The sequence below is a fragment of the Carex rostrata genome, chromosome 22 (genome assembly GCF_964058835.1).
Source record: "Carex rostrata chromosome 22, lpCarRost1.2, whole genome shotgun sequence".
NCBI classification, from domain to species: domain Eukaryota; kingdom Viridiplantae; phylum Streptophyta; class Magnoliopsida; order Poales; family Cyperaceae; genus Carex; species Carex rostrata.
Window position 1 is genome coordinate 4,060,619 of NC_135939.1, and position 27,359 is coordinate 4,087,977.

Here is a 27,359-nt window from a genome sequence, read left to right on the forward strand (position 1 = left end):
AGATCTCAACCGTTCAAATTTTTTCATGTGGAATTTCAAATTTCTTCATGTCCGAATCTCAACGAAAAAATAACATTTTTTTTTTTTGAGACAAAGCCCGTAGGCATTTAGTAGATTTCCTTGAGCAGGCGCCAGGCGGTTAGAGATCGAATAATGCCAAGACAGATAACTAAGTCCGCATCGTCTGCATTAACTCAAAATAGTATTTTTGAGTTAATACATATCAGCCATCCAATTGTAAATAGAGCTTATCTGGTCCCCACCTTAAAACATAAGGGGTCTTTAATATTAGTGCAGATTTAATTCACATGAATTTTAAAACTGATCGGACGGTTTAGATGCATTAACTCAAAAGATTCCTTTTTGAGTTAATGCAGATGATACGAATTCGCACGAAATTTTTTGATGTTTTTAAATAAAATGGGAGGAATGCACAGCTTTATTTTCAGTGTCGATTACAATAAACAAGATAGATTATCGGTATCATGTACATTAAATATAATTGACAACTTATATAATTAACCCACAAAATAGAAAACAAATAAATATATTACTTTAAAGTTTAAACACTTAATATACATAAAATATAAAAAGCTATAATTATTGGTATCATTAATTTAAGAAGAATATATATAATTAACTTAATCTATATAATTGTTGTGCAAATGATTCTTGCTATAATAATAAATATTATGTAATTAAATATAGACAAAAAATGCTATATATAATTTTGTATATATCAATTATCTCTGTCATTCATATTCTTATCAGATAAGTTACTGATTTTTATCTCATCAATACTTTTTATTTGGTAGTCTAAAAGAATATTATTTTACATATAATTAGATAACATAATTAGTGAGTAAAAATATGACGTGTCGGATATGCGTACGGAGGGTGGCAAAAAAGTTCATAGCTTGATCGTAACTCGCATCTGACTCGCTGGCTAACAGCTCACTCGTTACTGGATCGAACTATTAATGAGCCAGCTCGCCACTAGCTTGGTTTAGAATTAACGAGTACAAGCTGGGATCTAGCTAGCTTGGCTAGGCAACAATTTGTGAATTTGTATGAATGTGTGTGCAGTATATACTGTCCAGCTTGATTAAACTCGGTCAAAAAAATTTATGGAATTTTGTTTTTCTTTTTAAAACAAGATCCAGCTAGATCCTGTGAGCCAGTTCGTCAGCTTACAAACTAGCTCTGTTCAGTCCGTGACGATTTCAAAATAAAATTTCAGCTCGAATTCTCAAAGTTAGCTCGTTCATAACTCAGACGAGTCAAATTGTAACTTGTCCAAGCTAGATCCAGCTCTCATTGCCACCCCTAGATACGCGTGCAGACACGCGCGGCTGAGAATATGAAAAAAAAAAAATACACCATAACCTCGTCTCGTTATGAATTATGATGCTGTGTTAAAATTTCTGGAATTGACACGTTTAATTAGACACGGTTTTAGACGGGGAAATATATTTTGTCTGCATAGTATGATTTAACAACAGCGATCCAAATTAATGGCCCAAGCCCAAACTAACGGAACCAAGTAGATACAAACAAACACTAAGCTGCTGTATAATCACGAGGGTTTCACATGGGCAGATGGGCTAACGGCTACTGCAGCTGATTGGACTTGGAATTGGATATTTAATGCTGTAATTCTGTAAAGCGCTTTTTGAGTATGAGTTGGGTTTCAAATGAACTGATATTTTCCGATTTTTTTAAAAATACCCATTTAATAAATAAATTAAATTAAAATATCCAAGTTTCAACAAAATTTATAAAAATACCCCAACCGCGGATTTTATCCGCGCTCCGGAATTTTTATTCCGGGGCGCGGATAAAATTCGCGCCCCGAAAAAAAAAAAAAAAAAAAAAAAAAATTTTTTTTTGGTCCCGAGCGCGGATAATATCCGCGGGCAGAATTTTAAAATAATTTTTTTTTTTTTTTTTTTTTTTTTTTTTTATAGTCTGGAGAAAAAAAAATTATTTTTTTGGTCCAACTTTGTACCTCTGGTTAACATATCAAAACACCTTCAAAAATCATGAAAATTTACCGACATGCATTCTTGACTTCATAGAATAAGACTGTAAAGTTTCATACAAAATCTCAAAACAGATCGTGAGATATCGGCTCTCAAAAATTGCCCGAACTGCTGAAGGAGTGCTTCTGACCCCAACTTTGCACCTCTGATTAACATACCAAAACACCTTCAAAAATCATGAAAATTTACCGACATGCATTCTTGACTTCATAGAATAAGACTGTAAAGTTTCATACAAAATCTCAAAACAGATCGTGAGATATCGGCTCTCAAAAATTGCCCGAACTGCTGAAGGAGTGCTTCTGACCCCAACTTTGCACCTCTGATTAACATACCAAAACACCTTCAAAAATCATGAAAATTTACCGACATGCATTCTTGACTTCATAGAATAAAACTGTAAAGTTTCATACAAAATCTCAAAACAGATCGTGAGATATCGGCTCTCAAAAATTGCCCGAACTGCTGAAGGAGTGCTTCTGACCCCAACTTTGCACCTCTGATTAACATACCAAAACACCTTCAAAAAGCATGAAAATTTACCGACATGCATTCTTGACTTCATAGAATAATACTGTAAAGTTTCATACAAAATCTCAAAACAGATCGTGAGATATCGGCTCTCAAAAATTGCCCGAACTGCTGAAGGAGTGCTTCTGACCCCAACTTTGCACCTCTGATTAACATACCAAAACACCTTCAAAAATCATGAAAATTTACCGACATGCATTCTTGACTTCATAGAATAAGACTGTAAAGTTTCATACAAAATCTCAAAACAGATCGTGAGATATCGGCTCTCAAAAATTGCCCGAAGATGTAATGGTGCTTTGATGTAACGGTGCTTTGATATTTTGTATGTAACGGCTCTCAAAAACTTTGAGATTTTGTATGAAATTTCACAATCTTGTTCTATGAAATCAAGAATACATGTTGGTAAATTTTCATGATTTTTGAAGGTGCTTTGATATGTTAATCAGGGGTGCAAAGTTGGGGTCAGAAGCACTCCTTCAGCAGTTCGGGCAATTTTTGAGAGCCGATATCTCACGATCTGTTTTGAGATTTTGTATGAAACTTTACAGTATTATTCTATGAAGTCAAGAATGCATATCGGTAAATTTTCATGATTTTTAAAGGTGTTTTGGTATGTTAATCAGAGGTGCAAAGTTGGGGTCAGAAGCACTCCTTCAGATCTTCGGGCAATTTTTGAGAGCTGATATCTCACGATCTGTTTTGAGATTTTGTATGAAACTTTACAGTCTTATTCTATGAAGTCAAGAATGCATGTCGGTAAATTTTCATGATTTTTGAAGGTGTTTTGATATGTTAACCAGAGGTACAAAGTTGGACCAAAAAAATAAATTTTTTTCTCCAGACTAAAAAAAAAAAAAAAAAAAAAAAAAAAAAAAAAAAAAAAAAAAAAAAAAAAAAATTATTTTAAAATTCGGCCCGCGGATATTATCCGCGCTCGGGACCAAAAAATTTTTTTTTTTTTTTTTTTTTTTTTTTTTTTCGGGGCGCGAATTTTATCCGCGCCCCGGAATAAAAATTCCGGAGCGCGGATAAAATCCGCGGTCGGGGTATTTTTATAAATTTTGTTGAAACTTGGATATTTTAATTTAATTTATTTATTAAATGGGTATTTTTAAAAAAATCGGGATATTTTTGGTTCCGATATGTTCTACATTATTTATCTTAATTTTTAAAATTTAAACAGTCAATTTGAACCGTAATTTTGTATAATTATTTTGGGCTTCAATCTCTGTTTTCAGAATAATTTTGGAGACTAAGTTTTATATTTTTTAAAATCTTTTTACTATTTTTTTTTACATATTTACAATATTACTTTTTCAGATGGTTCAGAATCTCCTTAAAATAGTAATTTTGTACCTATCTAAAAATTGTAAAAGAAATTCTAAAAACTATAAAATTTGGTCTCCGGGCATATTTTATTATGAAGATAATGTTGAGCGGTTCGGATCGACTATTCAGACTTTAAAAATGAAAATAAAGGATGTAAAGCATATTAGAGCACAAAATCATGATGCATTTGAACCCTCCTCTTTGATTATATTCTTGGATTATAAACGGTGGTTCTCAAAACCAAGCATAGTGAAATTAAATTTATTTACGGTAAAAGCTTAACATTTTGCATGGTATAGAAGAAAATACAGTGAAAAAGATTTACCATACTAAAACTGAAACTTATATTTATTCTTTTTTTAGACATTGTTTCAGATTTTTTTTCAATTTATTTACTACTTCGTATATTTTATCGAATTATACCAAAACACAAAAATACTAAAAAGAAATTTCCTGTTATAAAATTATTGTTAAAATAAATTATACTTATAAAAAATAACTTGCATTTACTTAAATTCGATTAGTTAATTGTGTATCCGATAAGTTATTTTATTTAAATTCAATTAGTTATTTAAATCTGATAACTATCTATCCTGATTCCTGACCCAAATTATGGATCCGCACATTTGCAATTATGAAATTCGGAAGTCCCAAAAAAATCATGAAATTCGCACTGTGAAATTATGAATTCAGAGAGATGGGTAAAAAAGTGAAATTATGAATTCAGAGAGATGGGTAAAAAAGTGAAATTATGAATTCAGAGAGAGAGATGGGTAAAAAAGTGAAATTTTGGAATTGTGCGCGCCCCCATACGAAAAAAGACGAAGGAGGCTGTTGTTCGTGAAAAGGAGAGCTGAACAAAACAAATCGGTTGACGGTGCACGGTCGAGATTCTCGCAACTTTATTTTTATGTAAAAAATTGATAATATAAATATAAAAATGTGAAAAAGAAAAACTAAAAATTAAAATATCAAATTAAAGAGTGAGAGAGATAAATACGATTGAAATTATTTTAAATATTAACGTGTCATGTAAGATATGAATTTTTTATGCTTAGAACTTGAGAGATAAATATTCATATTATTTATGGATTAAAAATTTAAAATTAATAACTACCAATTAAGGCAGACAATGAATTCATTTGGCTTATTTAGAGATTTGGTCTTCGGAGTACAGACATCAAATTGAAGTACCTTTCTCAATGTTGCCATCAATCAGATCAAAGAGAGAGAGAGATCAACGAGAGGAGAAAAACAAGAGAACTCTACGAGGATGTTAGAATGCCATGTTATCTTAAAATATCAAATCTGGTGGCAATTTCACCCTCAAGAGTCAAGAGACAAGTTTATTTTATTTTTATTCATGTTAGGTACTTCTAGAGTGGGAAAAAAAAATATTATGTATTGTGTTGTGTTGTAACTAATATATCGTAGTTTTAGTCTCATGTCGTGCCGTGTCGTGCTGTGATCAAAATGTCAAGGGGCAGTCACGGCACGCGAATGATTACGCCACTCGAGTTACGCCGTGTCCCAACGTGACTATTTGATCATAATTTAATTATATTATTCAAAATTCATCATTTAGTCTAAGATCTAATGTTCTTAATTACACATGACTTGCGTGACCACGTGCCGTGCAGTGATTATATCTTTCTCTTGACGTATCGTGCCAAATTTTCTAAAAAATGATCACAGCACGGGACATGCGAGTCACATCACGTATCCAACACCACATATTGTGTCGTTCTGTGCCATAACCGTGTCGTTCTGTGACGAAGTCGGTTCTACCACGCCATTTTTCCCACTCTAGATACTCCACTGTGATCAAACTTTATTTATTGTTTATCTTGATCGGACTGATCATATTTTATATGCTTAAACAGATTTTTTTTTTTTATGTTTCTCTGTGTGATTTTACGTGCGATTTATCATGTTATTTTTTATTTCGCATGATTTTATCTTTTTAAAACTATATTTATTTGTATTCAAATCCGTTGAATGTGAGTTTTTTATACATGTTATTTTATTTTGCAAAGTTTAATTTTTTTTTATATTTCTCTTTGTTTAGAGGAAGTTCAGAAGACAACTCTTAGCTAGATTAGTTGTGGATGGTGTTTCGTTTGCATTTGTAATTTATTCAACATAAAATTAACAAAAAATTGTATGCCTTTGTTATTTTTGTTTCCCCTTTAATCTGATGGATATAATAATATTTTCAAAATTTCAAAATCTTTACAATATTCAAACAATTCACCAAACCTTTAACAAGCTCGCATTATTCAATTTGAACTATCCCATCAAAATAATTAGCCTAATTATACTATAAAATTTAGATAGTTTTTTTTTTTTAATTTGGTTTAATCATTTTATCTTCTATTAAAAAAAAGACAACCTTAATTGATACATAATTATTTCTTTCCTAGTAATTTGCGCAGCTACAAACTTTTTATTTCCTATAAATCAATATTTTATCGAGAAAAAAAGGAAAATAGTTAGATGGGTGAAAAAATTATTTATGTTCCGATGTATCGAGAATGCATTAATTATGATGCATGCCTTACAAATTACAATTAATCATTGTTTTTTTTTTTTTCGTTTGGGGGAGTTTCATTTATATCTTTCAAGAATTTTAAATTACGTATTGTCTCCTCTAGAATTCATTATATCATATTTATCTTTCAAAATTTTAAGAACTCACAAATTTATTGGGTTTATTGATTTTTTTTGTTATTAAAACTCATTTTAGATTTATAAAGAATTCATTTTATCTTCTATTAAAAAATAAAAGGTATAGTCTATTTAAGAGAAATAAGCAATCTTTTAATTAATCAGTTGTGAGAATAAATAATTAGTTTCTTATTCGTGACACATACATAAACTTATATCTAAATACCACTATGTATGTGTTACAAGTATATAATCAATTATCCTCAGAAACCGACCACAGAAGACAAAAAAGAATTACCGCCCTCAATACATATCTTTTTAATAACTTACCAAATTAGTACATTATAAATTTAAAATGAGTTTTAATAAAAAAAAATCAATAAATTGAGTAAATTTTTGAGTTTTTAAAATTGGAAAAGATATATTTAATATTAAGAATTTTCGATGAATTTTTTTTTAAATGGTAAGAAAAAAATCGGTAATTTTCATTATTTTATTTTTTTCGATCTTTTCAAATTGAAAAGGAGAACGCTGGAAAGAAATAAAGTGATAGAAAATGAAACGGCCATCCGCTAATTTTTAAATTTTACTTTTAACCCCTTTGAATTTATTATTTTATATATAAGGACTAATACATATAAAAAAAATCAGTTAATTTGTCATATTATCTAATAAAATATTTTTAACATTTTAAAGGTGACTTTGCAATTCCAGCATGAATAAATATCTCCACTTGTATAAGAACAAAACGCAACTTTGGACACATCATCTTTATTTGACAATTGTACAAATTTAATTTCCCACTTCATATGCATGTAAATCAACAACATGCATCATCATCTCAATTATACAAATTAAATTTTACACTTCCTATGCATGTAATTAAATTAAGAAGCCTGATAATTGTACCTCAAATAAAATCTCCGAGCGTGTTCCCCAAATAGTTTAACAGAAAAAACTTTCAATGTCATATAACTTCTATTTTTAGCACTAATATCCAAACATTTAAAGCTCTGTTTATAAAATTTTACAATGCTACATGCAAACATTTAAACCTCTGTCTGCAAGCATTAAAATTCTAAATCTGTATAGTTTTAACTCCTAACTACTTTTGTTTTCAAGCCAAAAATGAAAAGATTCATTTCACCTATTTTTTTTTATTTTTTCTCTGATCATTCTCATTCATTTTGTCGACGATCCGTGATGAATTTTGCGAATATAAAAATATGAATGTTTTTATCTGATTTTTCTTTCAAATGAGATCCATAAAGAATAACTTTCGAGTTATATTTGTGTCGTAATTTTTTTTATCACTTTAAATCTTTGTGACTTTAATTTTTTTTTTAAATTTTACTTCAAAATAATTTAAACCTCTGTTTACAAGCATATAAACATCATTAATAACACTTTAAATCTCTGGAATAAAACATATAAATCTCATGTACAAAGAATTAAAACCTCAACAATAATATTTCAAAGCATATAAACCTCAACAATAACACTGCATTTACAAAGCTCATTTACAAAGCATATAAACCTCATGTACAAAGAATTAAAACCTCAATAATATTGCATTTACAAAGCATATAAACCTCATGTACAAAGCCTTGAAAATTTTAATGCTTGTAGACAGATTTAAAAACTTGAAAATTTAAAGTACTCATGAGTTTTACTTTAAAAAAAACAAATGACTTTAAAATTACTAAAAAATATTTCTTCATGGTTCTTATTTGAAAGATAAAATCGAATAGAAAACGTTAGTATTTTTAGATTCGTAAAATTCATGACGGATCATCGGGAAAATAAATTATAATGATCAGAGAAAAAATAAAAATAGTGGGTGAAATGAATCTTTCTGTTTTTGGATTGAAGACAAAAGTAGTTAGGAGTTAAAACTATGCAGATTTAGAATTTTAATGTTTTCAGACAGAGGTTTACATACTTGCGAGTAGCATTGTAAAATGTTATAAACACAACTTTAAATGTTTTAATATTAGCGCTGGAAATGGAAGTTAGACATCATTTGAAGTTTTTTCTGTTAAACTGCTTGGGGGTACTAGAACATTTCTCTTAAATTAAAATATGCATCATTAATGCAAAATCAATAAGATCACTAGAGTATCTTCATCCCTTAAACTATTAGAGTTTCTAATATAATGTGGCACTTTTTAATTCAGTTTCAGAGTTGTGAGAGGGTTTCTTATTTAAAAGCTATACAGTAAAGTTTCTTATTAAGAAACTGCTCAAATTATTTCTCTTTTTTATTTTGTTGCAGACATGGCTTAATAGAAACTCTAAAATTAATTTCAGGGATATGAGAGTTAGAAACTTTAGAGACATTAATTTTAAAAAAATAGTTAACAGTTATTTAGATACTTAGTTGAATTTCAGGAATTTAGATGCTCTTAATTCTTAAGATTTTAACGGTTTGGGTGCCGAACAATGCTGCATTTAGCTAGCAAACAAGCAGTGATGTCATCGTTGTTTAGATATTGTTCTGGATTTGTTAGTTGTTTGAATAATAAGTAATTTTGAAATTTTTGAGATTACATAAAATTCTTACTTTTTTCTAACGATATGATAGAAAATTGAGACGATTTTGTTTTATATAATAACTGTCCCCTTCAGTCTTCGGACAAAAGCGATGTAGAGGTTTTGCTGTAACGACAAGAAAAGGTGGTCCAAGTGCAGAGAAAGTGATTGTTGAAGATGACTAGGTTTAATGTGCATTTAAAAATTTGGTTAGAAAATGGAGACTTGTAGTTATAGTAATTAGTAAGCAAGTAATTCTGTAGAATCCTTCAAATTCAACGCCAATTCTATTTTTATGTTGTCTTTAGATTGACTGGTAGCAGGGGCAGACTCACATAGTTCTAGGGAGTCCCTCTGGATTTTGAATTTTAGTAGAGATCGGAATGTTTCGATCGATTTTGTCTCTCTTTGAAAATTTATTTGTCTTCTCTGAATATTTAATTTATAATTCAGTTTAAATTTAGGGTTAAAATTAAATGCCAATTCTATTTTTATGTTGTCTTTAGATTGATTGGTAGTAGGGGCGGACTCACATAGTTCTAGGGTGGCCTCTCTGGATTTTGAATTTTAGTAGAGATCGGAACGTTCCGATCGACTTTGTTCCTCCCTGAAAATTTAATTGTTTGTCCCATTTGGATGTTTGATTTGTAATTCGAATTAAATTTAGAGTTAGAAATTAAAAAAATAAATTTCTTGAATTATGATTGGTAATTAAAATTATAGGTTAAAAAATAAGAAATTACAAGTCAGAGTATTAGAAAATATAAATTACAACATATTTTTTATCGAGTATCTAATTAGTTAACGAGTTTAAACCCAATCAGCTATTTAAACCCGATTTGATATTTCTTTGTCCTCTGACGAAAATTCTAGATCTGCCCCAGTAAGACTTTTGGTGTCTTTGAGTTTTCGTTGGGTAATGATAAATCTAGGTTTGGTTTAATTATCTGAAGAAAAATGATATGTTAACAAAAAATTTTCATACAACCGTGATAAACGATGTTATCAGTTATTAGAACGAAAAAAGTAAAGTTATAGATACATTAGTATATATTTTGAAAAATAGATGCATTATTCATCACACAGAGAGTTCATGCATTTAATTTTTGTGCAATTTTAAAATTCTTTATTTGTAACTTAAAATGTTTCTATGTTTTTAGCAGAAAATCAACTTTTTTTGACAGAAGTTACTTACCGACCCGCTTTCATCATTAAATTCGAAACTGAATCATTTCAGGGGGAGAAGTTACCAAAAGAAACACGGAGATCGAGCGAGTCCAACAACCAATTTGTGATGGAAACAGAGTATACATCTTTGTAATCCGGTCACTGTTCTTCGGGACCCATTCCAGTTTTACTGCCGTGTTTGGTCCTTAGGCTCCTTGCCAGTGTTATGAAACACTGTGCTGATATCCGTTTAGTTATAGACAATCTGACCCATTAGAGATCCCACATTCGTTCGAGTGCGTATCCTCTGAGATATCTCAACTTTTGCGTGACCGACGTGTCCGGTGCCTATTCGGGGGTGATGTAGGGGGCCGTATTATGTGTGCTTTGAGATTCGTGTATAACGCAACTAAACGGTTTGAATTTTCCATAAAGTCACGCAAAGTTTGAGATATCTCAGAGGATACGAATTCCATTTGTTCCAGGTCAACGGTCGCAAGCGAAAGAAATTGTGGTTGCAGCTTTTTCTTGAAAGCTACCATTCAAGACCTTCTACTACAAGAAAAGGTAACGCTTTGATTGCAAGCGGTTAACTGTAGTCTACAGTGTAGATCTATCTTTCTTCACAAACTAACGCGCTGACTTACTGTGATAATGAGTAATTGAGGAATTGATACTAACTGTAGATCTATCTTTCTTCAGCTATATATGATAATGGGGAATTGATACTGACATGCGCGGAAAAGTCTGAATTTGGAGATTAACAAGGGCGATTCAGAATTTCGATCTGGGTTAAGTAAGAAATACTGATAAGAGTATACTTTTTTTTCTCCTCATAAATTAAATTAGAGCGGAGTAGCGAATAGAGATCTAAAAAGGTCACGGACTCACGGTGTGATGAGATACGTTGTGGCACGTGTGCCGATTACATGTTGTGACTATTCACGCGATGTGACCATCTTTTGAAAATTTGATATGACACGATACGTTAGACAAAAGATTTTATCATGACATGGCACGTGATCACGTGAATCATGTGTAATTAGAACCGTCAGATCTTTATTGAATAGTAAATCTTAAATGAACCAACCTAAATTATATAAAAAAAAAAGTTAAACATTACCGGTTACATTTGAACATATCGCGTGTGGTCACGGCGTGACTAACATGTTGTAATCATTCACGTACCATGATTATCCTTTTTAATTTAATTACAGCACAGTGTATATTTAGATCTCTAATAGCATAATTCTTTTTACATGTATTTCAACGATTTTTAATTCACATGACTAGTACCGTGACTTCCAAAAAAGTATGCATTTCAACGATTTAAAAAAAGTTACGACGTGACTAATGTGTTGTGACCATTTACATACCATGACCATTCTTTCAAATTTAATCACGGCACAGTATATATTTAGATCTCTAGTAGCAGAATTCGTAAAAATACATGTGAATTTTCTTTTTATACAAGTTATACTGTTATTTAATACCCTCTTCTTTAAACTAAATTATGCTTATAAATTGCAGTAAAGTAAAAAAAAAAATATTTTACATGGAATGGATAGCTTGGTTTACTTTTATAGAAATCTTAGATTAAGAATTTAATTTTTGCCACTTTCACCATGGGATCAAGCAATATATTATTATCCATAAATAATTTATTATGACATATAAGTCTATATTCTAATTTAAATAATTCATAAAGTCATCATTTAACTCAAGTATTATAAGGTTTTCAGATATTAAATTATTTTTAACGTGAACTTGTTGGATTATATGATCATGCAGCAAAAATTTAAATATAAAATTATCACACAGCACATAAAAGATAACAAAATAAGCGAATACTTTTATAAAGAGTTTGGCTAATATAACATCAGTGTCATTTTAGCCTATATAACACCAACTCTAAAACCTATTAAATCGACTTCAAACAGTGAATCCAAACCGTTCAAACCGATCTACTTCATTAGTTGTGCGTTTACATGCAAAATTTATAACTTTTCGAATTTATTTAGTATTAAGTCAAGCGGTCAAATGTGTGAGTTTTTAAGTTAATTTTAATACATTCATTTTGTAATATTTTTACTGCTTGATTTGATACTAAAATAACTCGAAAATATAAAAAAAAATTGTATGTAAACGCATCACTCATAATGTAAATCGGTTTGAACAGTTTGGATTAGTCGTTTGAAGTCGATTTGATAGGTTTTAGAGTTGGTGTTATATAGGCTAAAATAACACTGATGTTATATTAGCCAAACTCTTTTATAAAATATGATTACAAGAATAATTTGGTTAAGTTTTTCGTTAAAATTTTAAACTTAGGCATTTAGATATAAATATTGCGAAATCTACAAATACCGAAGAAATTTACATGTGAGACAAATTAATTGAAAATTGAAAAGTGTATTTTTTTTAAATAATAAAACATATTTAAATATAAATCTTTTTAAATAAAACGATTTATAGAAATAATAATGTGAGGGTACTTGAGCTTTTGAGGTTTTATTAAAATTTAATATGTTACTTAGCAAAAAATGAAATAATGTCATGACCTCCAAAAATTGTCTCATAAACAAGACATATATTAGATATCAAGGAAACTTATATGTGACACCATTTAATTGAAAATTCAAAGTGTAAATGAAAAATTCTGAAAAGAATAAAACCTATTAAATTAGAAATTCAGTTTCAATAAAATGTTTTATAGAAATAATAAAGTGAATGTACTTGAGCCATTGAAATTTTATTAAATTTTACTATGTAAATTATAAATAATATATTGTGACCTCCAAAAGTTGTTTCATAAACAAGACAGATGTTAGATTTCAAGGTTAGACACCTTTTATTCTTCAATTATTTTTAAAAAGTGAATAAACAATTTGATAAATGAAAACTTTTGTTAGAATGATATAACTTTTTTTCTTCCTAAGTTTGATGCATCTAATTTTTTATTTATGTTTTTCTTTCTAGTTTTGACGTGAACAACTTACCATTTAAAATGTATTAATTAGTATAAATTTTTATATCAATATAAATTCTCTAGGACAAATGAAACTAATATTTTTAGATTCTTTTTGTAAAGATAAGGAATGAATTCAAAATGGAAAGAGCTATCTCATTTAATGGAAACAATTTAGATATTACCATTCTTAAATTTTCGTAATCAACAAACCATTAATTTTCCACTTATCTTAACAAATATATAAAGTCTCTTAATTAGGGACAAAATTGATATAAATAAAAATAATCTCTCTCACTGTCTAATATTATAAACTATGCCCTCAAAATAACGCTCCCTCAAAAAAAATGTAATTATATGTATAATTTTATATTTATGATTTATAAAATAACCAATAAAAATAATTTTTATACTTATTTGATTTGCTAATAGAACTTATATTTTAACCGTAAATTTTTTTTATTTGTATATTTTTATCAGATACGAGTATTACAAACCTAAACGGGTAAAAATATTCATTCATACTCTGAACTTAGATGATCATAAAAGAAGTCAGGAGCAGAGTCAGACTTTCGAACTATGAATGTCAAATACATATAGGAGTCACCCATATAATTTTTTTTTCCAGAGAATAAAGGTCAAATATAAATTTTCCTTCAACAAATAGAAATCAATTACACAATACTATAATCTCCATTTCTCCATTCTATTATTAATCACGTTGAGTGTTCGATCCGCCAACGACTACAATTGAAAGATAAAATTTCGGATTTAATCTCAGTCCTCCAATCACATAATTTGTCTTCTTTTGATTAAATGCATCTCTTTTATACATAGAAGTTTAAATTTAGTTATAATAAGACTTGCCACACGTCCAACCACACTATATATTACAATTAAATTTGAGCCAACTCAGTTTTTTAGCAAAATTTCTCAGCATGAAATATGTTTCCTTATATCTCATTTTTCAATTGAGCAAACTATGCATATATGTTTCTTTATTTTCCTTTTTTCAATTGAGCAGAATGGAAATTACTATTTTTTTCCTTATATCTTCTTATTTGTTTCTATACAAATCTCCAAGTGCTTGTCCTCAATTGAAGAAGCAATAAGGAAACATATATGCTAAGATCAAATACAGATTCCCAATTTTGTTTATATACAAATCATTTCTGGCTTCATTTAAGATCAAGAGATTTAATTAGCGGAGAAAGGAGATGACTGAGTGCGCATATCCAGAAACTGAGCCACTTCAACCGAGCCTTTCTTTCTCTTTGTTCCTACGGCATGTTGTTCCCCAGGGCAAGGAATAAAGTAAGGTTTTTATGTTGTTTCAATTACTTTGAATATATATTTAAATAATATGTTTTTTTTTAAGGTTATGGTTCAAAATTCAGATGGGAGAAATCATTTATTGTAATAACAAGAGTATTAAATAGTTGGATGGCTTGACCTCCAACTTTACTCAAAAAAAATATATATGTTTTTTTTATTGGGCATTCCAATTCTTTTACACCAAGAAAAGTCAATTGAACATTTCATCGAAACATATATGCTATTATGTATGATTTTTTTTTTCTTCTTCTTATAATACATCTCCGTTGCAATGCACGGGTACAATATTAGTATTTCACTATAAATTATATATAAATTATATATAAATATACAAATAAAAAGAAATATATATCAATTGACCCCATATCTTTTATGTAAATTCGCCTCTGAAACAAGTAATGCATTGATTAATGTTTTAAGCATTTACATGCGCGTCATGTATTTTTTATTTTTTATTTTTTTTGAAACGTAAGCACGTCCTAAGTCCGCTCACAACGGTAACCCCTTGTTTCTCTCTCCGCCTTCTCTCTCATAACCTAACGACCGCTTCTAGTATAGCACAGAAGACGAAACGCTTTAACTCTCCTAGAAAGCACCACCTCTAATCTCTCCTGCTTTCTATCCTTGACCTGACCCAATCCTACGACTGATAACCAACCCTCAAATCATTACTCGCGTGGAAACGAAAACGAACCTTGTTTCCTTTATCGGGCACCGCACTAACCCGATCCGCATTAATAGCCGAGCAAAGGCGAGGCGTTGTCGTCGGTTTCTCGGGGCGCGAAGGGCTCAGATGTGAGTACCTCTTTCTTGATTCTATTTGAATTTGAAACGTTAATGGTTTCTTCTTCTTTAATTGTTTTTGGTAGTTCAGGACGGGATTTTCGTTTAATCTTGAAGTTTCTCTGCTTTGTCTAATGGATTAATTTTTGGTTTGAGAACATTTTTGAACTCTGTTAGGCTAAACCTTCAAGTAATTGGGTAATTTTAGTCGAAAGTAAAAGTTTCATCGTTTGAAATTGCTTTCAAGTAAATATTTGTACTGAGCTAAAAGACAATATATGCCCTTTTATCTCGTGACCAGGAAATGAATTGAATTGAAACTGGAAACCTTTCTTTTGTCGTTTTGTTATATTTCTTTTTCTTTTTTGTTGAAATCAAGAAAGCTCTGTATCTTTTTCTAGTTCTCGTACAAAGTGCTGATCCACCCTCCATGCTGGCAAGTGACAACTTTGGCTCTATTCCATTTTTGCTTTCTTATTTTGCTTCAAACGATGCCAAATTATCAATTTAAATTAATCTCAAATGCATGGAATTTTTTATCTGATGTCTAACTCTGTATAAAATGGTGGGGGGAGGTGAGCAGTTGTATACTCTTAATATAGAGATTGATTAAATTAAGTTTGGTCAACTTGTACTAGGAGTACAACTCACGGTGGAACTACCTTGCATTTTTTTAGGTGTGTTTGGTGAGAACTGAGATAACAACACATAGCATAACATGATCTCTTCTCTGCTTGAAATTAACAACTCGATCGGTGATATTTGGGGACGGAGATATATATATCAATGGCAAATAACTTTGTAGAGGTGATAAGTAGCAAGGGCTGCTCAAGACTGTTCATTGGCACACAACCGGCATTTTGTAGCATCGGATCGACTGAGATGATGTCAACAACTTCATCTGTTGCTCTTCTGGGTCCCACTGACAGACAAAGGGACGGGCCCTTTTCTGGCCTGGTAATTTGTGTTACCGGCCTATCTAAAGGTGATTAATTTACCATATCGTGCTTTGTTCTTCTCCTCTATAGAGTTCAACTGACCTCTAATTTGTGCAATTGAACCTTCGTCATAAGTCATAACCCTATTAATTATCAATTAGACTGTGTGTCCTCAATCATATCGATACTTTTGAATTTACTATCAGTTTTGCAATTTGGCACCAAGCAACACAAGAAAAGTGAGAATGCAAGAACAAAGGTGAGTATTTGATCAAACCAGTACCAATATCATACTTTCTCGCGTGTTGGTCCACATATGTACCAGTCCTGCATAAATCAGTGCCCCAATCAGAGGTTGAACTACACCGTATATCTTTTTGTTTGAAAATATATGGCTATGAACACAAGGGATACCCTTTTTTTCATGACAGAAGCGAGAAATCAAGTAATGGAGGCCACAGAGAGGTTAGGTGGTCAGTACAGTGGGACCTTGCACCCAAAATGCACTCATCTTGTGGTCCAGATATCCTTTTCACTATTCATAATAAATTCATATTATTTGCAATTTTGCCTATCTTTTGTGTTTCAGTAACTGTGTTATTATCTCTTTCTTTTGGCATGCTTGCCATTTTTCTGTCTCCATTTTTTTTTTCACTGCTTATCTTGCTATATTCCCTAATTTTGAACCGAAAGTATTGATTTAAGGTATTTACTTAACAAGCACACAGCTTTGGTGGAAGGAAGTATGACCATGCAATAAAGCATGGTGCCAGAAACAGCCTCTTTGTAGTTACACTAGGATGGTTTGTGGATAGTGTAAGGAAAAATGGCAAGTATTTACTTTTGGTTTATTTATTTTTGTCAAATTGGTGTTAAAAAAGTAAAAAAACTTGTTGAAGGACTTGTCTATCTTTTCTATCAGCAGTTTAGCACAATTTGAGTAATCTTGTAAATTGTTGCCTTTAGCATGAATCCATATATGAGGACTATATTAAATTATGTAAAATCAAATTTTCTATTTTTTTTTTTGATATGTACACTTGTTTTCAAATTATTTTACTTTCTTGTAGCTGATATGTGTTTCAGTTATAAGGTTTTTAGTATATGAATGTCAAAGCTAGTCATAAAAGGACATAAAAGTATATACATTGATCTTGGAATAATATATTAATGTGGTTACCTATTTTATCCCAATTTTGTGATTCTCTTTGTTACAGTGAGATTGAATGAATCGTTATACAGCGTAAGAAGTCTTGGAGAAAATGGGTTGCCTTTACAGGAATTGAATCGGCTTGCAGTACTACCTGGCAGTGACAAATCCTGTTTACCCCTGGCAGTTATTGAGGCGGCCAAATCATCAAAAAGAGAATTCGAGGGCAGGCGGCCTATTTTTTCTGAAGATGTTTTCTACATCGATTCTGACATATCAGTGGAAACTAAAAATAAGGTTTAACCTCATGTGCCCTTGATGCAAAATAAACTTAGCATAAATATTCCCTTGAAGGAAAAAGAAGGAAATAAATCATACCTACAGTTTTCTCCATGCAATTTGTTTTAATATTTTGTTAAAACTTTCATTGTGAGAAAGCTCCCCTCTTAGATGCAATACCAGTCGCAGTTTCCTATTGACCTTTGGTGTGGTTCTTTTCTTTTTTGTCACTTGATTTATTTGCACTTAACTTCTATCGCATAAGCTAGACATGTAAAAAGTGACAATTAATAAGAGTTAATTAATACATAAATATCCAATAAGCTAAGTGTATCATGACATGTCTTCATAATTTTTCCAACTCTTTAATTTTTGTTATGGTCATTATTCTATTTATTAAGATTTTTTTTTTAAGAAAAGCTATGTGGTTGCAGATTGCTGACACAGTAAATAGAGAAGGTGCGAAATTGTTGGACCACTGGTTTATTGGTTCTAAAGCTAGTTATGTGATTTGTGAAGGATCCTCAATACCAAAGTATATTGCTCACTCCAATAATATTGTCACTGTAAGTAACATTTCTCTCAATTTCAGAATTTGAATGGTCACAAAAAAATTTGGCTCATGCATAATGAAAACTAGTTCCTTCAACTGCAACAATTCCTAGCGATAGTAAAATAAGCAGAATCTAATTATTTGATTTTATTTCTCATTTCAATCCTGTAACATGCAGCCGCTTTGGGTACTCAAAACAGTAAAAGAGAAGAGCTTTCAGCGCCTTGTGCATCTCTCTTCAGATCTAGCAAAGCATGTGGCCCTCGCTCTTGAAAACACCAGGCTATCTAAAGAGGTACCTCAGTACCTGTAGTCAAATATGAGACATGAGCAGTATTCATTTACCAGTGAAGTCATCATTGCTTTTGCTGGCCAGTTTGTGTGCGGATCAATACAGAATAAGGCTGGCATTGTACTATTTTGAAGTTAGTGAAAATTTTCTAAATATTATACGGTGATTGAAATTTTCTCTGATAAATATACAGGATACAGGAAACAAAACCACCTCACAACTTAGCTTCACCAAATTTTCCCCATCAAATAGAAAAGCAAAAGAAACAATTGAGGACAGAAAGAAAATTGTTGAGCTGGCAAAGAAGGGAGTACGGGACCGTCGTAGCCGCCGCATGCAAGTAAGAGATCCTAACTAATTTGCATTCTTTCACTTTTAATGTTTTGTTTTCTGTTAACTTGTGTGTACACCATATCCGATATTTTGAAAGGAAGTTACTTTACTCCCGGATTATTGCAGATATTTTGAAAGGAAGTTACTTTATTCCCTGATTATTGCAGGAAGTAATAAAGAACAATAAACAATTTGTACAACTTGAAATATATCACACATACTGATAAAATGAGCAGCATCTGATGTGGCCTCTAAAACTTGTAAATGTCATCTATACTTTGACCTCATCTTCTAATTACTCTAAAGCTCCACAAAATATGTGATATAATTGTGCTTTTCAAATTGTTTGCATACTTCATACATGATATTTTAGGTTTAGCACGGATATACTGAATATTTATGTTTTTAGGTTTTCCAATGATCACACAGAGATTTGCCTTTTATTGTGCAATAATGTGATCATAATCTAAAAATATTTAACAATTTACTTCTGTTCTGTGCAAGCCAGTTGTGTCAAGTCCCCATCCATCCGATCACACCAACCAGCCTCTTGGAATCGATCTGTTGGTCCATTTCGGAGCCCACCACATCGGCATGTACTTACACCGACTCTTCATGGTCTGAAGAGGCCAGCGAGCAACAGACACCTCCAGTTCATGACACAGATGGAGAGCCTAATGATTTGGATGTCTTGGCCGACATCTTGTCTAGACCACTTAAAGAAAGGTTTGTTATGTACAATGCACTTGACCCAGTTAATCACTTACAAGAAAAACAAGTTCTCGAACTTTATTCTAATATGACATGATTTTCTCTATTTTGTCACAGCGAGAAAAGTGAGGTTGTATTCAAGAACCATTTAATTACTATACTTTTTCCAATTGATCGCTTCGGGGAGCTGGGGCCAACATCTAGAACATTCTTCAGCAATGGTGGATTCAATTGTATACAGTTATTGGATTGCATCTACAACTTCTATCAGGTATGCAATACCACATGTTCAGTACATTTTTGGATTTATGAAGATTTCTCACTTTCAATATTCTTTTTCCCTGTTGAAATTGCACCAGCATAATTGTTCACTTTCAAATTAAATATGATTAAAACATTTCTATATCCTTGTCAGGAGAACATGACAGATCTTGAGATAGAAGTAGCAATTCACACCGACTCGAGGCATGCAGATAGGCTTCGTTCACTTTATGCAAGCAGTGATTCTGTAAAGCAGGGTTTTGTTTCTTTCAAGAGGATTGATTTTATGGGTAGCATGCGGAGCTTTGAGTCGCTGAAGCGACTCAGTGGAGAGAGCAACTGCAATATCTATCAGTTGCTGCTCCGGGCATGAGTAGAGTGAGTAGAGAGACAATAGGGACAAATGCTGCAAAATCCTCAATTGCAGCAACTTTTTTTTTGCTTGATATCCGCCTAACAGTATTTAGTGTTTGCATAAGTGTGCATGTAACAATCCAATAAAGTATGTAAATATAATTTGATAATTGTAGATGGCGCATGCTAATTATATTATTTTATTTATAATTTTTGTCTATTTTTGTCTGCTAACCGTTCCAGCATTGCCTGGGAGCGTTGAATGGAGATTAATTTCAACTTTTATTGTTATACTGTTTTTTTTTATGTTTATTAACAACAACTCGTCGTGTGTAGATGTTTTGAGTCTGAGATATTATCAAGCAGCCTGATGCAGCCACTACCAAGCTTAAAAAAAAATTATCAAGCAGGAAAAGTCATAGTAGGGCAAATAAAACCTTCAATTTATTAAACAGCATATTCAAGCAGAAAAGATATATTACATTAAATCATAATATATTATCTGTTTCTCTTGTTCCAGTTGGGTTGGGATTTTATTTTAAGTCTCAGTGCAGTGCAATCCAACATCCAGTATGAAAATTTATTTCTGATAAATACATGTTTGTTTCTTATTGTAAAGGCCCGGATTTGCAGTGACTGAAGTTGTTGTTGTAAAACTTCGTTTCTTGAATGGACAAATGAGGCCCAATTATCAACAAAGTTCATATTGTTTCCAATCAAATATTTCCCAATGATTAGAATCTCCTCAAGCAAAATACATGAACAACCCAATTCTACATGTTCCACCTTCAACCAAGCTACAAATGAATACCGGCTATGTTATGTGCACTTGCTGATCCTAATTTACAACCCTATTTTAATTTGGAGCTGTAACTTATCCGTAAACTGCAGGTTTCTCTCAAATGAAAAAAGAAAAAGAAAAAGAAAAACCAATGAGAGGTAAGTCCGGGTATAGAAAGAAATAGTATAGTTTTTTTTTTTTTTTTTTATTTATTTATAAAAGTGGATAAACCACCAATTTCTTATAAAATAAACCTACGATGTCATAGGAGTCGGTACCAAATCTCTGGTACCTGACCTTTTAAGAACAAACTACAAATGTAAAATATACATCTAAAACAATACAAACTGCAACATAGCATCTAACCAAAAGAAGCAAAGATCTCCAACTAAACGCAAAAAAAAAAAAAAAAAGAAGAAGAAGATATTGCAAAACAACCCCTTATAAGCAGAGACCAACAACTCAAAACCAAACTGAGCCCTACTCTTCTGTTACTTCACTTTGATGCATGTTTGGGTCGGATCCATTGATAGACAACAATACCCTGATTACCTCTTCCTGCCCCTCTTGCAATAATTTAGTCCCATAATATATAACAATTTGATCAATATAGTAGGAAGCAATAGAGATAACTTCAACAATGAACTAGAACGTTTATTTTTCACCCAAAAATACGCTAAAGCTATAATTTGAGCCCCTACTGATTTGAAATTAATTGTAACCCCTTGGAAACATAACTTATTCCTAGCTAGCCATTCTACCATTAACCTATCATTCAAGGGAATATCTTGGTCAATAAACCATAATTCATCAATAGTGGTATAATCAAAAGAAAAATTGTTTAACTCAGCTATCCAATTCCAAATACTTCGAATAAAAAGGCACTGCACAAACAAATGATCTACAGTCTCAGCTTCACCACCAAACACACAAGACACATCCCCTGCCATCCTCGTTTACTCAAATTCACCCTAGTAAGTATACTTTTTTTCTTAACTAACCATAGATATATTTTGATCTTAAAAGGAATATTGACCTTCCACACAGTATCGTACTCTTTATTCCTAATTCCTCCAAACTCCAACCACTTATATAAAGAGTGAACCGTAAATTTACCTTGACCATCCCATCTCCAAAAAAGTCTATCTTTTCTATCCCTAAATATATGCACCCTACCTAACTGATCATCACACAACTTCATCCATTCATCCCTAAAATCCCATACCAATTGTCTTCTAAATAACAAATTTACAGTACCCTCAGCACATGCGTCAGCCACTGTAATGGTATTATCTACAGTTATTGAATATAATTTTGGATATAAATCACATAAAGTACAATCACTTAACCATTTATCATAGCAAAACAATACATCAACTCCATTACCAAGTTCTTTGCTAAAACCTAAGTCACCATATGCTTATGTTTACACACCCCAGACCAAAAAGCAGACATAGTAGTAGTACAACCTAACAATCTATACTTAGATTTTAGAATACATTTTCAATTCTCATTTACCCCAGGATCATTAAATCTATATCACCACTTAGCCTGGAAAGCACAATTAATAGTCTTTCAATTCATCAATCCTAACCTCCCTTGATCCTTATCTGCACACACCTTTTGCCATGATACTAGTGAATTTTTTTCCTAACTGAATGTCCCCCATACCAAAAAAATCTTCTCCTCAACTGATCAATTCTATGTCTAATTGTGACAGGTATGTTATAAATAACTAACCAGTATAATGGAATAGCAGAAATGACAAAATTAAGTAAAGTAACTCTACCCCTATAGAAAGTAACATGTTCTTCCATCCTTGCAATTGTTTTTCTATTTTGTCTATCAACATATTGCAACACTCAATAGGTATAGTTTTCCAATGAATAAGAACCCCCAAATAATAGGCATGTAATTAGAAATAGAAGGTGTTACTTCTTTCATAGAGATTAGACATACATAAGTTAAATTTAGTTTAGGAATATCAAGGTCATGAAAATAAAAAGAAGCAAAAAGTTTGTACTAATCTAATTTGACAAAATTCCAACCAGCCTGATAAAACAAAAAGGAAAGGCCATCTGGCCCGGGTGCTTTAGAAGCATTGCAGTTAAATAAAGTAGCCTTAATCATTAGATGAAGTTTTTTGTAAGTCTTGACGCTCAAAATCATCTAACATCTCTGTATTATGGCGGAGAAAATCATTAGAGATCATCTAATTAACATCTCTGTATCACTTCTGTATATCACTCCATAAACATTACCAAGCAGTCTGTCAAGCACCAATTAGAGAACCTTTTTATTTTTATTTTTCCAGAATTATGGCGGAGAACATGACCAAGCAGTTTGTCAAGCACCAATTAGATTGGATGAAGTTTTTTGTACTTTTAATTTCTACAACCTACACGATCTCTTTAAAATAGAAAAATCAACAGAAAATGAGAAAACAAATTACAAAATTACAAAATAAAATAGGAGCAGCCATAAATTAACATGCACATTGACAAACACTTAACCTAATACCTCAAATTCATGATCTGCCCAGAGCTGCAAAGCAGCTCCGAGAGCGTCCCAGCTCGCAATTTGTTCTTTCATTCCTATCTCCAACTGCGACACGCGGTGAGTCAAGACTCCTACGTAGCAGGCGACAGACAGCTTGGATTAGCCGTTCTGACACCACCTCAGGAGGTGGAGCCACCCCAGCTTTGAACCTTTCTAGAAACCCAACATGCCGATCAATTGCCTCCTCTATGGATATGTGCCACCCAGATCGGTACATCTCATACCGTACTGCCTCAGCACACAACCCGCAGATCCAACGACCGAGATGCCTTTCCCGTATCTTATTCACGTATCCTGAGGTGCACTCTTCAGTCAAGCCACAGCACTCGCATCTCGCCGACTGAAGATCTTGTGTCGGTACCTGTACCGGCATGGACATTGTTTTTGAAGAACAAAATTTAAAGAAGAAAGTAAGCTGGTAATAGAGATTATAATATTTGCTATAGGTTTGAATAGGCATATGGTGGTTATAACCACAATAGATGAATAGATGCAGTTGCTTTTTGAAGGCGCTACGGTACTGATAAGCTTGGATTCTCTCTCGTATACAGACTACAGAGAGAAGTCTTTAAAGGGATAACTTGTCGTTGTTGTAACGTAGTGAAGAAGTGGGTCCCTCTGTCAATGATTACGTCTCTTGGAGTCCGTGTGCCCCCGGTACCTGAGGTGAAATTGAAACAAATGGACGGCCCAGATTAATTTTATTCATGCCAAACTCAATCCGGTGGCTGAGGCTGTAGGAGGTCTGCTTTAAGATTCGTGCCAAGTGAATGAATGGTCCTGATTCACCACTTGCACCTCAGGTACCTGGGGTGATACGGATTCCAACTTTTTTGGGGGACAACGTGTCGTGTCATGGGTGAATTGCACCAAATAATATTGAACCACAGAAATTGCTAAAGAATAAGACTCACCTACCTCAGAAAAAAAAATGATGAATTATAATGAATAGATAAATAAATATAGAACATGGAAATATGGAAATATGGAATAGGACTTGACCACCATTAGGAAAATAGAAATGTGACCAAAAGGAAATACCACAATTTGATGGATCTGTCAAAGGACGAATGAATTATCCTTAGCGAAACAAAAATAATTTGTAATTAATTCTAGGATATTTCTATGGTACATCCATTTGCTATCCATTTTCTTTCTCACTAGCACCGGAAAACAATTTTCCTAACTAAACCTGTTTATTAATATTTTTTTTTTAATAATAGTAGTATATAACACCGATTTCATATTGAAATCAAATTAAGTTGTACGTACCTGATCTGATACCTAAAATAGATATCAAAATCAAATACAAAAAGCAGCAACAAATTAAATTACTTACAAAACCCTATCACAAACAAACAAATACTAAACTCCACAATTCAACTAACAAATCCCAATTAACTAAATCTTCCTCATCTACTTAACTCTTCTCCAGACAGTAGATATGAGCATGTTTATTAATATTCATGATGAAATGTTTTATTCAGTTCATATTTATTGTGGATCCGTATCCCAGGTACCTGACACAAAGAAATTGAAACTGAAGACTGGATCAATCCCAGTCGAACCAAATTCAATTCGGTGCCTATGGAGACTGTAGGAGTTATGTTTTGAAATTCGTGTTAGATTGAAAGAACCGTCCGATCGTAATTGTCCTCAGTCAGGTAACCTGAGTGGATGTAAATTCATAAAGCATAATCTTTATTTCTCATGTCTGGTGTGTAACATCTAAAATGAAATGAATAGATTGGATCTGATGAAATAAAAGTTTTAAAGGAAAATTCCTTCATATATTTTTTATTTTTATTTCTAAGAATTAATCATATGAGACACCAGTAACTTGCTAGAAGATGATGATGATGATGATGATGATAATAATAATAATAATAAATGGATAAGATTACACTAACCCGTCAATTTTGGATCCAAGTGGAGATTTTTCTTGGGAGATATCGGAAAGAGATTGAAATGTAATAATATAGATTTATAGGTTCTTTATTGATTCTATCCCTATGGGATAAAAGAAGAAAAATAGAAATGAAATTAAGAATTCAAGAAAAAAGGAAATAAAACAAAATAAGTAGAAGATAGAAAAGATTTAAAATAAATAAATTGAAACTCATATTAGAGCGATTTTGTCTTTTTTTTTTTTTTCATTCTGAATTATTGTATTGATTCTGACATGGAAGGGAATAAAATTAACACAAACCAATCGCCTGGTATTATAATCAGAAGTGGGACCCACGTTTTTAGGGTTTCGGCCGGTTTAGTGAGGTTTTAGACTTTTAGGTATTAGTTGCGGCTCAACGTTGGTTGAGATGACGACAACTAGACGTTGCTAGTTCTTAATTTCCTTGTTCAGTACTTTGAAAAATTAGACTATATATCAAGTAGTTGATTATTATTTTCTACATGACAGTAACAATTTTTCATTAAAAAACTTTCTAAATATCTCTTATATATGAAACTCTCAATGCATCTTATAATGCGCATTTGTTTATTGTACCAAATACACATGCCTATTGTGTAGGGGTGCAAACGGATCGGATAATATCCGACCGTATCCGAATATTTGTGCGAATACGGATACGAATATAGTTTTGAATTTTAATTATCCGTATTAAAATAGTAGATATATACTATATAGTTTAATATATATTATGAAAATATTTATGTATAAATCTATGGATATCCGATCCGTATTCGTACGTATCTGTCTAATATTTGATCCGTATTCGTATTCGAAAAATAAAAACGGATATGGATATGGTTTTATTATTATCCGATCTGTACGTATCCGATCCGTTTGCACCCCTACTATTGTGCCGATGCATAATTGTCCATAGAGTAAAGTTAGGGTGTTCATAAGCTCATCAAATTTCTTTGTGAACTCAACTCTAAAATCTATTATATTGGCTTCAAATAATAAATTCAAACCATTAAAAACCTTCTACCTTATATCATTACATGCGAATTTATATACGTAGATTTGTGATCTATTGTAACTAAAACATAATTGTTAACAACTATATACAATTTCGGCCATTTTTATTAATAACCCAAAATAAAAAGTGAATTTTAAAAATAACTCCGCATCCTATTTTTTTTTCAAAAATGACCAAACCGCCCGGCACACGGGCGGTCTCCTTTTTTTTTTTTTTTTAGAGAGATCTGAGTATTTTGATTTAAATAATTTTGTGAAGAAAAAGTTTTATTGTTTAGAGTGTATATGCCAAAAAAAATTGTATATGTGTATGTGTATATGTGCATATGTATATGTGTATATGTGTATGTGTATATGTGTATATGTATATATGTATATGTGTATGTGTATGTGTATGTATATGTGTATATGTGTATATGTATGTGTATATGTGCATATGTATATGTGTGTATGTGCATGTGTATGTATATGTGTATATGTGTATGTGTATATGTATATGACGACCATTTTTATTAATATCCCAAAATAAAAAGTTAATTTTAAAAATAATGTGGATACATTTTAATATATGACGGCATTTCATTGTTGTTTTGGTTGTAATAATATTATATAATTAATATCCTTTTATTAATAATTATTATATTATTATATTATGTTGTTAATATATTAATATTGTGTAATTAGTATCTTATTAACGATATATAACTATATAATTAATATGTTATATTATTAATATATTAAATAATTATTATAATAATATTATAATATTTTATAGTTATTATTAATATATTAATATTATATAATTAGTATCTTATTATTAATAATTATTATTAATATATAATTATAT

General features: G+C 31.5%; 2 protein-coding genes across 4 annotated transcripts; one reads left to right on the forward strand and one right to left on the reverse strand.

Moving 5' to 3' along the window:
- The first annotated feature begins 15,097 nt into the window (after positions 1-15,097).
- On the forward strand, positions 15,098-20,435 carry LOC144574168 (BRCT domain DNA repair protein). 3 transcript variants are annotated; one of them, XM_078324050.1, is made up of 11 exons: positions 15,098-15,369; positions 15,996-16,342; positions 16,727-16,818; positions 17,022-17,128; positions 17,517-17,742; positions 18,159-18,290; positions 18,456-18,572; positions 18,763-18,909; positions 19,411-19,628; positions 19,731-19,884; positions 20,029-20,435. In XM_078324050.1, the coding sequence occupies exons 2-11, from the start codon at positions 16,144-16,146 to the stop codon at positions 20,245-20,247; spliced, it is 1,611 nt and encodes a 536-aa protein (XP_078180176.1). In that variant the 5' UTR covers positions 15,098-15,369; positions 15,996-16,143; the 3' UTR covers positions 20,248-20,435. The 3 variants fall into 3 exon arrangements, with proteins under 3 accessions (XP_078180176.1, XP_078180175.1, XP_078180177.1); XM_078324049.1 differs by having other exon boundaries at positions 16,035-16,342; XM_078324051.1 differs by having other exon boundaries at positions 16,163-16,342.
- A 3,101-nt stretch (positions 20,436-23,536) lies between these two features.
- LOC144573741 (uncharacterized) lies at positions 23,537-23,947 on the reverse strand. Its single transcript, XM_078323491.1, has one exon. The coding sequence runs from the start codon at positions 23,945-23,947 to the stop codon at positions 23,537-23,539; it is 411 nt and encodes a 136-aa protein (XP_078179617.1).
- Between the last annotated feature and the right edge of the window lie 3,412 nt (positions 23,948-27,359).